The sequence below is a fragment of the Arctopsyche grandis genome, chromosome 7, assembly GCF_051622035.1.
Source record: "Arctopsyche grandis isolate Sample6627 chromosome 7, ASM5162203v2, whole genome shotgun sequence".
Classification (NCBI taxonomy): Eukaryota; Metazoa; Arthropoda; class Insecta; order Trichoptera; family Hydropsychidae; genus Arctopsyche; species Arctopsyche grandis.
Genome location: NC_135361.1, coordinates 5,115,749 through 5,127,143, shown reverse-complemented (window position 1 = coordinate 5,127,143; position 11,395 = coordinate 5,115,749). Strand labels below are relative to the sequence as shown.

At 34.3% G+C, this 11,395-nt stretch overlaps 2 protein-coding genes across 2 annotated transcripts; one reads left to right on the top strand and one right to left on the bottom strand.

Annotated features, from left to right (window-relative positions):
• The first annotated feature begins 283 nt into the window (after nt 1-283).
• On the top strand, nt 284-1,536 carry LOC143913960 (trypsin-1-like). Its single transcript, XM_077434007.1, has 4 exons — nt 284-401; nt 493-691; nt 769-1,024; nt 1,106-1,536. Exons 1-4 carry the CDS (start codon nt 356-358, stop codon nt 1,406-1,408), a joined length of 804 nt encoding a protein of 267 aa, XP_077290133.1. The 5' UTR covers nt 284-355; the 3' UTR covers nt 1,409-1,536.
• A 2,921-nt stretch (nt 1,537-4,457) lies between these two features.
• On the bottom strand, nt 4,458-5,711 carry LOC143914165 (trypsin-1-like). The gene is made up of 4 exons (XM_077434259.1): nt 5,649-5,711; nt 5,359-5,557; nt 5,026-5,281; nt 4,458-4,944 (listed from the first exon to the last, which is right to left on the bottom strand). Exons 1-4 carry the CDS (start codon nt 5,692-5,694, stop codon nt 4,642-4,644), a joined length of 804 nt encoding a protein of 267 aa, XP_077290385.1. The 5' UTR covers nt 5,695-5,711; the 3' UTR covers nt 4,458-4,641.
• Between the last annotated feature and the right edge of the window lie 5,684 nt (nt 5,712-11,395).

The following is an 11,395-nucleotide window of genomic DNA, read 5'->3' as shown; positions in this document are numbered from 1 at the left end:
ACATGTTTTGTAATAAATCAGCAAATTTAGATTATTTAATGCGTCTCGTGTTAACAGACTCACATACGGCAAAACCCATCGCATCCATTTAAAGTAATCAAGACGTAATCTCGTCTAAGATGATTGTTTATTCAACAATCGCCTCAATCAAATATGAATTAAGAACATAATGGTTTATTTTTATAATTTGGAAAATCCAGATTATATCTAACGTGTCATGTGTTCGCTTGAGAAATCTGAGATAATAAAAATAAATCCTCAGACTGATATAATCCCATTATCTATTGCAGATACGCTTTCATTATAAAAGCAATAGTTTTCAGCTCAAAAACCATCAGACCTGTTGTTTAGCATCATGTTCCGATTCTTAGTGGTTACCTTCCTCTTCGCCACCGCCTATGGTAAAATAACTAATTTTATTAATTTTCTTGAATATTTTCAATGTCTTACACTTCAACGAATTATTAACCTTTTTATTTATTCAATGTTCAGGCGGTGTGCTGCCAGAAGTCCCCCAATTCGCCATGGATTGGGTTAGGGACGGAAGAATTGTCGGAGGAGAGAATGCCGACATCAAGGATGCTCCATACCAAGTAGCCATGCTTTACGGTACTACTTCCTTCTCGCAATCGTGCGGAGGATCCATCATCAGCCCCACCGTCGTCGTCTGCGCTGCTCACTGTCCCGATGGGTAATATAATTTTCCAATTTAACAAAATTTGTACTTTTGGATCACCATCAATTAACGAGACAAATATACGAATTCAGTACCACTGCCGCCCGATGGAAAGTCCGAGCTGGATCCACCAATAGCGGATCTGGAGGTCAAGTTATGGATGTAAGCAGAATGATCATGCACTCCAGCTACAGTGGGTCCACCATTGACTACGATATCTCCCTCTACATCTTGAGCAGCGCCATCAACATCGATGGTGTCTCCACCAAAGCCATCCCTCTCCCAGCCCAAGACGCCACAGTCGCTGATGGTGCACCCGCATTCGTCACCGGATGGGGATCAACCAGGGTGAGTAGCACACCAAAGCTTCAAACACTGTCTACCTAATGTGAATGATCAATTGCTCAATATGAATCTTTCTCATTCCAGGAAGGAGGCAGCACTGTAGCCACTCTCCAAAAGGTCACGATTCCAATTGTGAACCAACAAACTTGCGTTTCTGCATACACCGGATTCAACTCCATCACCGCTAGGATGATCTGTGCTGGAAACCTCGCCAATGGAGGTCAAGATGCTTGCCAAGGAGACTCTGGTGGTCCACTTGCCGTCAATGGTGTCCTCATCGGAATCACTTCATGGGGTAGAGGATGTGCTAGGGCTGGATACCCAGGAGTATGGACCAGAGTACCATCAGTACGAAACTGGATCGATCAACAACTCGCTCTCTTGTAAAGAGAATGAGTACATCACATCAATTTCGATAAATACGCAATAGACCAAAAATTGTAAAATAATTCAAAAAATTTAAAATTATTAATAAACAACATCAGAAATACTAATTAATTTCATTTTATACCCGTACGTAGTACTTGTTTCATTATAAAATGTATATAATAACGTTTGGTGAACAGAAATACGCACGCCCCTGTGGCCAGATACACCATGTGGTAGATATGTACATATATAAATATACTTTCACCAATTCAAGCAGTGAAAATGTATCAAACAATGAATTTACAACGTTTAACACTAATAATTTAATCATACAAACCCAATCTTAAATGAATAGGGCCAACACTTACTTATTTACCTAACCTAACCTAGCCTATCCTAACCCTTAAAAAATACCAACCCTAACAATTTAATCTTAAATGAATAAAACCAACCCTGAAAATGTAACTGGTTATGATTTCACTGAAACATCAGTGAAAATATATTTTCATTTGAAATATAATTTCACTGTGACATATACAGTAAAATACGCATCAAATAAATTCATCACATTAAAATGCACAAAACCAATTACACTGTTCGACACAAAAATTGTTCAGAGACGAGATATGACTATGCCCAGTTAACACGAATCTGGTAATAAAAAATTTTGATTGGCTCGAGATTCGGAAATATATGTATGTGTTTTTTAAATCGCGCGATTTCAAATCTGTCAATTTCGTGTTCAAAATGATTATTGGAATCTATAGTCGGGTATTTTATCTTTCATTTGTAGTATTTTTAAGCAATCAAATCTATTGATAACTGGCTCACCTCGATAAAATAAACGAATTTTTGTTCCACAAGAAATCGTGCGATTTTGATAACTGGCTCACCTCGATAACTATCCACAAGAATAGTCGAAATATGATTTTTCTAAGTTGAATTTTATTTAATTCTCATATAAAGACAATTTAATATATTATCCCTATTAATTCAATTCAGATTCGTGTAAATACGAGTAAATACTAGTACGAGCTTTTAGCTCGCAATTTTACCGATTTAAAAGTCAGCACACTTCCAATTAACCCTTTTAAACGAAAACAAAAAATAGTGTGGCCAGAACACTATCTCAATAAACATGTTTCAATAGAAAATACTTAATATAAAATAGTATTAACAGTGGGAAAAAATCCCAAGTGAAAATACGTACTTTTGACTTTTGATTTGAACTGGACGACTACTTAGAGAGATTTGAAAGCTGAAAAGTACTAAAAATGAACGATAAAATACTCGACTATAGATTCCAAATATTCATTTTGAACAGGAAATTGACAGATTTTGAGACATCGACCGAACAACACCAAGATATAGAAAAATCACGCGATTTAAAAAGCACATATATCTCCGTATCTCGAGTCAATCAACATTTTTTATTACCAGATTCGTGTTCACTGGGCATAGATCTATAAGAAAAGTAATATCTTGTCTCTGAACCAAAAAAAAAATCTCGAACATTTTTCGAACAGTGTTATTAATAGTGAAAATAATATTCTAAAGTTAGTGCTACATAAGTTAAGCGCGACTTTGGCCTCGTCTTTCGATGGTAAAAATATTTTTAATTAATATACAGTTATACGTATTAAATTGTAATTTTAAAATATATTTTTAATTTGTTTACATATTAGCCACAGTGACATTAGAGAATACTCTAATGCGTCTATATATAAGAAATACTATATATTATAAAATTAGTGCGACATCTATGTTATAGATAATATATTTTGAAATCATATTCAAATAGTGGTGACATATTGGGTAGGATGATTTTTTTTTGCCAATTTGATGGACCGCTTCAACACTGAAATCAGATAAATTGGCTCAGATAAACTCTGATAGGAAACGAACGACTTGGAGTCACAAAAATCCAAATCTGACCAGCAGCATTAAAGATTATACTCAGAAGACATTCCTTTCAATCGAGGTCAGCTCACAGGATCGAACACGGCGTCCTCTCAGTGTTTAATATCAACGAAACCACCGAGCCATGCTGCTGGCTAATTAATTACGTACATATATTTATATACTATACATATGTTTGTACATCATTTGCCATTAAATATTAAATCAGAAGATGTATAGTATATTATGTAAACATATGTATAATTGTTTCTTGAAAATTGTCGAATTTATCATTAAGTAAATTTCGTGATAAACACTCAAAAAACGAAATCATATTGTTTTAAATTGTTGAATTAATGTATATATATATATATATATATATATATATATATATATATATATATATATATATATATATATACACTTAATGGTTATTATATACTTGTGATTAAATTTAACACTATATTAAAATATGATATTATGGGAATTAGCATAACGTATGTTTTGTGAATTTCAATTTAAAGTGATTTTTATAACATATATTGTTAATATGCATTCATTTATGATTTTAGTTTAAATTTGCTCCCACCTGTTAAGTTATTAATACGTCGAAAGAAATCATAATTTTCAATTCGTTATCACAAAGTATTTCATAATCTATGGCAAGATATGTATGTAATGTGTTATCAAATTCATTGATTGATTTATCTATTATGTAAGAGCTTAGACGATAAGAGGATATCAGAATCATTAAGTTTACTCGAAATTTAATAATAGCAAGGGCATCCTATGGGCCCATAACCGGATTAGGCCAAGGGCGTATCGTTGGAGTTGGAGTGGTCGCTCTTATTTTTACTTTATTTATGTACGTAATAACAATAGATATATGAAGTTTTGTGATCATGCGAAAATATATAAAATCTATTTAAAGTGTATAAAATCCATAAAATGTACATAATTAATCAATAAATTAATTATTTAATATATAAAATTTATAATCTAATACGTATAAATGTATATTAAAATAAAATGATTTTTAGCATGGCAAGACAGTGTCGTGCTTAACCAATTATTAATAGTGAATATTATTTTCACTATTAATATTTGGTTTTGTACATTTTAAATTTCATGAATTTATTTAATACGTATTTTACTGTATATTTTCTTTAATTTATGTTCACTAAATGTTATTATATACATTTTATAATTAAATAAGTACTAAGCACGGGTATAAAATGAAATTAATTAGTATTTCTAGTGTTATTTATTAATAATTTTGGTTTTTTTGATTTATTTTAATATTTTACAATTATTGCTTATTTATCGAAAGTGATGTGATGTACTCATTCTCTTTACAAGAGAGCGAGTTGTTGATCGATCCAGTTTCGTACTGATGGTACTCTGGTCCATACTCCTGGGTATCCAGCCCTAGCACATCCTCTACCCCATGAAGTGATTCCGATGAGGACACCATTGACGGCAAGTGGACCACCAGAGTCTCCTTGGCAAGCATCTTGACCTCCATTGGCGAGGTTTCCAGCACAGATCATCCTAGCGGTGATGGAGTTGAATCCGGTGTATGCAGAAACGCAAGTTTGTTGGTTCACAATTGGAATCGTGACCTTTTGGAGAGTGGCTACAGTGCTGCCTCCTTCCTGGAATGAGAAAGATTCATATTGAGCAATTGATCATTCACATTAGGTAGACAGTGTTTGAAGCTTTCGTGTGCTACTCACCCTGGTTGATCCCCATCCGGTGACGAATGCGGGTGCACCATCAGCGACTGTGGCGTCTTGGGCTGGGAGAGGGATGGCTTTGGTGGAGACACCATCGATGTTGATGGCGCTGCTCAAGATGTAGAGGGAGATATCGTAGTCAATGGTGGACCCACTGTAGCTGGAGTGCATGATCATTCTGCTTACATCCATAACTTGACCTCCAGATCCGCTATTGGTGGATCCAGCTCGGACTTTCCATCGGGCGGCAGTGGTACTGAATTCGTATATTTGTCTCGTTAATTGATGGTGATCCAAAAGTACAAATTTTGTTAAATTGAAAAATTATATTACCCATCGGGACAGTGAGCAGCGCAGACGACGACGGTGGGGCTGATGATGGATCCTCCGCACGATTGCGAGAAGGAAGTAATACCGTAAAGCATGGCTACTTGGTATGGAGCATCCTTGATGTCGGCATTCTCTCCTCCGACAATTCTTCCGTCCCTAACCCAATCCATGGCGAATTGGGGGACTTCTGGCAGCACACCGCCTTAACATTGAATAAATAAAAAGGTTAATAATTCGTTGAAGTGTAAGACATTGAAAATATTCAAGAACATTAATAAAATCAGTTATTTTACCATAGGCGGTGGCGAAGAGGAAGGTAACCACTAAGAATCGGAACATGATGCTAAACAACAGGTCTGATGGTTTTTGAGCTGAAAACTATTGCTTTTATAATGAAAGCGTATCTGCAATAGATAATGGGATTATATCAGTCTGAGGATTTATTTTTATTATCTCAGATTTCTCAAGCGAACACATGACACGTTAGATATAATCTGGATTTTCCAAATTATAAAAATAAAATATTATATTCTATAATAGTAGTTTCGATTCGACATACATACATATGTACGTCACAGCTAAAACAGATCTAACAAATCGTAATATACGAATACAACACCAAAAGAAAAAAAATTCTATTTATACTGATAGCAACTAATGTTTCCGCTTAGCAGAGAATGTACTGCCATTTATTGAAAATTTATTTAATTAATTTATTTTTTTTACATCGGATTTTTATTATGCTTATATGTAGTTAGGTAGGTAGTTTTAATCATTTTTTTCATATTAAACAATCTATGTATACAAATATATAAAATTGAATGTCTGTTTGTCTATATGTCTGTCTGGTATAGGCTCTTAATCCACTAAACCGATTACCATGGAACTCTCAGGTTTTGTTGTATGCATATCCGGAAAGCTTACTGTGAAAAAAAACGGAAAAAACCTCTTAATAATATTCGTAATTACGATTTTACTGACGCGAATGTTTGAAGAGCAATCATTGTGTAGTTAAGGATATGTGTTCTTTTGGTAACCACGTTACCAGTTGGTTTATGATGACACGGCGTTGAAGAGACGTTAATAGAGCTCCAACCATCACTTGAAACGGGATCAGGAACGAGAACGGGAATTGCGTGCCTTATTCTGGCATTGAAATGCATATACGTTCAGATAGTTATAGTTATATATTTAATAGTAACAACGTTAAAATAACTGGTAACCACGTTACCAGTTGGTTTATAACGACACGGCGTTGAAGAGACATTTGTAAAGCTCCAACTATCACTTGAAACGGGAACGGGAATTGCATGCCTTATTCTGGCATTGTAACTTTCAGCTAGTTATATTTATTTATTTTAAATATATACCAGGAAGGCCTCACAGGTAACCCCAATGCGCCTTCCTGGCCAATTACTTACATTGTAGCATTTTTTTTATTCTTATTATACAAGTCGCTGAATTACGAGACACCGAAAAACTCAAAAATAAATGGGACATCTATGAATTGCACATACATTTTATTGTACATTAATCAATCTCAAATAGTGGTGACATACATAGTAAATAGGAAGGGGGTACATCCTGAATGCTCGCTAAAGCCCGCTCGATTTCCTCCTACTCGATTCCTCCCAGGAACAACTGATATATTCAATATTTCACTATTACATTGGATCTTTATATACATATATTAAGATGCCATAATTTGAATATACTTTCAATGCCGAGACAAACGAAAATTTGGAATCGAAGAAATAAATAGAGCATTACATAATACGGGTCTACGTGACGAGCCAGAATGTTAAATTACAGAAAACACAAATATCGGAAGGCAAAGATCGAAAATCGAAAGATCTTTAGTCGAAAGATAAAAAAAAAGAGTGCATGGTAAACGGTACATACTCACGTATATACTCACTTAATTTGCGCGAGCAGGGTACAACAGGAACAAGAGGAACAGGCTTTTTCTCCCGTATTCTGCGCGCGCACATTAATACGGGAGGAAAAGCCCGTTTCTCTTGTTCCTGTTGTATCCTGCTCGCGCAAATTAAGTGAGTATGTACCATTTACCATGCACCCTTTGTTTTTTGACTTAAGATCTTTTGATTTTCGATGTTTGCCTTCCAATATTTGTGTTTTCTGTAATTTAACATTCTGGCTCGTCACGGAGACCGGTAGGAAGGATATTTGCCCAATTTTACCGGGAACCGTTTCAACAATGAAATCAGAGAAAATTGGCAAACTCTGATAGGTAACGATTGACCTGGAGTCACAAATATCCAGCAGCACTACATATATACTCAGAAAAATTCTTTTCAATCGAGGTCAGCTCATGGGATCGAACCCGGCGCCTCTCGGCGGTAACGACTGAGCTATGCTGCTGGCTTAAATGTATATAAATAAAGGATCCGGATGTGAAGGATTCCAAGTGAAAAGCGCAGATTCAGTCAGAACTATTTATTATAACCATATCGTCCGGCTTGTTCTCCAACAAGTGACCATAGCAACACGCATCTGGTCCCCTCATGCATACCACACATACTTTATCCCTAGCAGTTTGGCCAACCACACATACGGCTCGTTTAAAAATCATTCCTATATAAATATTTAATTAAATATATTTAAAAGGTATTTGAAAAAAAATCGGTCACGTGGGGTTTCAAACTCATGACCGACGACACATTTTTTTATTTTTTTTATTATTTAATAACTCAATATGCCAACACCTATGCGATGATATGTCTTTAGGTACAACACTAGTATTATATATTGATACAACGCAGATGCATAGACAAAGTAAAAATACCACATAGCAAGTACACAAAAATAGTCCAAACAAAGCATCGATTGTTCATAAACTCCGCAGACAGCGAAACGGCCATAGAGACAGACAAGCATCGCGGAGACCATTTCGCCACCAATAACGCAGATAGATTCCCAAATCCAATAATTTTTATTGCCGCCAGAGGCTGCATGAATAATTCACGGATTATACGGCCACCGCAAAAGTCACATCTATATTCACGGCCGACGAGCGTAACAAAAGAGCGGTCCGACGTCACACAGACACACCACGTAGTAAATACGTGTTTTTACGGCAAAAGCAGCAAATGAAATTCACGTGGCAATCGCCACACGATACATCGATATCGTGTTTATCCACACACATATGTACATTCAATACCTTGCGGATAGTGAGACAAGTCCAATTTCACCACGTTCGTGGAAAGTGAGCTTTCAATTATGGCATATCATCATCATCATTTATAGCGATTAACAAAATGTCTATACCCTTCAGGTATAAATACAGATTACCAAACACAATCTGCTTCTTCTTTATAAAAAATGTTTACAAATGTTGGCTAAGACTGTGATTCTGGTTAAGGGTACTCAAAAGGCTGCTAAGGGGCATGTGAAAAAAATAGCAATTCATATAAAAACCTACAAATATGTATACAATCTGCTTTAGGTCATCGACTTTAGACAATCTTAAATTAATATTATGTATTCGATCTATTATGAGCATTTATAAGAATTGTAAATAGGTTTTTCAGCTCTTTTTCCTATTATGCTGTACACTAACATTAAAATAATATAATAGTATGATTACTAACAAAATTAAATTAAAATTATAAAAAAAAGGTTCAGTAGATCAGTAGCTATTATAATAGATATAAGATGTATTGTGAACATAATTTCGTAATAATAATAAGCTTATTGTAAAAAACAAAATGTATGTAAGCTTATTGTTAATCATATTAACAATTAGATACAACATAATTTCTTATTGAATACTTATCTCGCAGATAAAACTCCGTGAAGAGATATACTTTTAGCCGTGAAATGTCAGATCTGACATATTTGGCCATAAATCAATATATATCGTGTATTACCCTACAAGAAGCTACACGCCAAATTTTAGTTTACTAGTTAAATAACCGGAGTAGAACTTTTAAATCAGCTGATAACTAATAACTAAAAATAAAACTATCACTTTTTGATTTGTGTACATATATTAAGCCTGTATTGGTTAGAAAGTTTGTTTTGATTTGAGGTTATGGGTTAAACGGCATTCTGTCAGACTCACCGAACAGTGTTGCCACCCTGCATAAAGGTCGGTGTGGCAACACCCAAGACCGTTGGCTCAGCAAGCCTCCACAAAACTATAAATATTTATATATTAGAGATAACTAGAACCTATAGAGCAAATTTTATAAAATATAGAGTGAATTATAGGCGTTTAAACAATTATTAAAATCAGATATGGCCATTTCATGGCAAAAAGGTTGGAAGACACGAAACGAACGCTTGTTAAACGTCAAGAAGGTCTACGGGCCCCGTTTTCAAAACGCGTTGTATACGATATTTTATCTCCAACGTAATGGCAGACGATACATTAACGTATATTGATGACCAAAATGAGCAATATGGCAAAGTATTAAATCGATCGGATAAGAGATAAGAGATACAAAAAATGACCACTAACACGAAAGCCATGTGAAATGCAAAGGAGGTATGTAAATATAGCCATTCACCATGCACTTCTGGATGCAAGGCTCTCCATCACGCATTCATTAATTTTTGCTCAAATTTTATCTATAAACCTACACATATTTTTAACTTCGTCTTTCTTTCACCGATTTACGTTCTCTCGGGCACCATTCCAGTACCTTTTATCCATTACTCTACCCAAGTCACCCATCCATTATCATATTAATAATCTATTATGATTCATCAGCAGATTAGGTTTAGTTTAGCATATAATGCTAAAGAGTGGTCGCGGTTTCAAATACTACTGGTTTCTGCTGGCCAAACCTTGGATTTGTGACTCCAGCTCGATCTTTTCCTATCTGATTTTCATTGAAACGGTTCCAACAAATTGCCAACCTTACCCATGTTTCGCAAGTCTCGAGTTTTCAGCAATCTTGAATTTCGCTGAATTGTTTAAAAATGCTGAAAATTTACAAATCTGAACATTAATGTATCTGTGAATGGCAATCGGTATTTATTTACTGGATTTCTATGAATTGTTCAAAAATACTGCAACTTTACAAATTTGATCATAGATGTCTTTGTGAGTGCTTATTGATAGGTATTTACTTTGTATATGTATAATAGTGGAAATATGATAAACGATATAGTGGGGATTCAAAGCAATCAGCGGATTTTTTTATTTTTATAAAATTATTTAATTATTATCAAAGAGTAGGTACATAAGATGTTTGTTCATTTGAATATAAATTTTTAAATTTTACTAAATGATATATTTAATTAACTAATGATATATTTTATTAGGTCTAAAAATTAAAATAATTAATTTAACCTAATTCAATGTGGCATAGATTAATATACAAGCAATCGCCCTAATTGAGCTCAATGCTATCACTGAAATTTATTTATTTATAAAATGAAGGCAAATCAACCTCTTCCTATACTAGTCATCAAACAATCACTTTATTGCACCATTTCATAGAATAAGTGAAACAAAAAAGAGATATGTAATTATATTGATGACCAAAATGAGCAATATGGCAAAGTATGAAAACGATCGGATAAGAGGCAAATTTTTGCCTGAATTGTAATCGTAAGTGAAGCTAAAAGGAGGTATGTAAACAGAGAAGCGTATTCAAATAATATAATAAACTCAGCAAATGTAAAACGGCACTCAAACCATATGTATTTATAGTTGTCGAACTTTTTAGATAATTTTGATACTTAAACTACTCAAACCATTTAAATTATATTATTTTCTAAATAATAATTATAAATCAAACTTTTTACCAATGCTAACTAATATAATGTGTTTTATTCAAGAAAATATTATACTACACAACCGCTGTATTATCCTTTATGGTTTATATATGGTATACATATGTCCGTATAACATTTACAATATTCATAAGGATTCGACCCCAATACTGGTCCGAGATGTTCTGCAATTTGTCGCAGCAAAATTGCACTATTACTTTTCTTACATGTTTTGTCTAGACGTCTGGATGCAAGTTTTCAATATTTCTTACATGCCAGACTACACGACAAT

Excerpts from the sequence above, each read along its gene's own strand:
- LOC143913960 (XM_077434007.1), top strand. The coding sequence starts at position 356 with ATGTTCCGATTCTTAGTGGTTACCTTCCTCTTCGCCACCGCCTATG. Across the intron at positions 402-492 it reads CCTCTTCGCCACCGCCTATG|GCGGTGTGCTGCCAGAAGTC; the intron begins GTAAAATAACTA and ends TTCAATGTTCAG. Across the intron at positions 1,025-1,105 it reads CCGGATGGGGATCAACCAGG|GAAGGAGGCAGCACTGTAGC; the intron begins GTGAGTAGCACA and ends TTCTCATTCCAG.
- LOC143914165 (XM_077434259.1), bottom strand. The coding sequence starts at position 5,694 with ATGTTCCGATTCTTAGTGGTTACCTTCCTCTTCGCCACCGCCTATG. Across the intron at positions 5,558-5,648 it reads CCTCTTCGCCACCGCCTATG|GCGGTGTGCTGCCAGAAGTC; the intron begins GTAAAATAACTG and ends TTCAATGTTAAG. Across the intron at positions 4,945-5,025 it reads CCGGATGGGGATCAACCAGG|GAAGGAGGCAGCACTGTAGC; the intron begins GTGAGTAGCACA and ends TTCTCATTCCAG.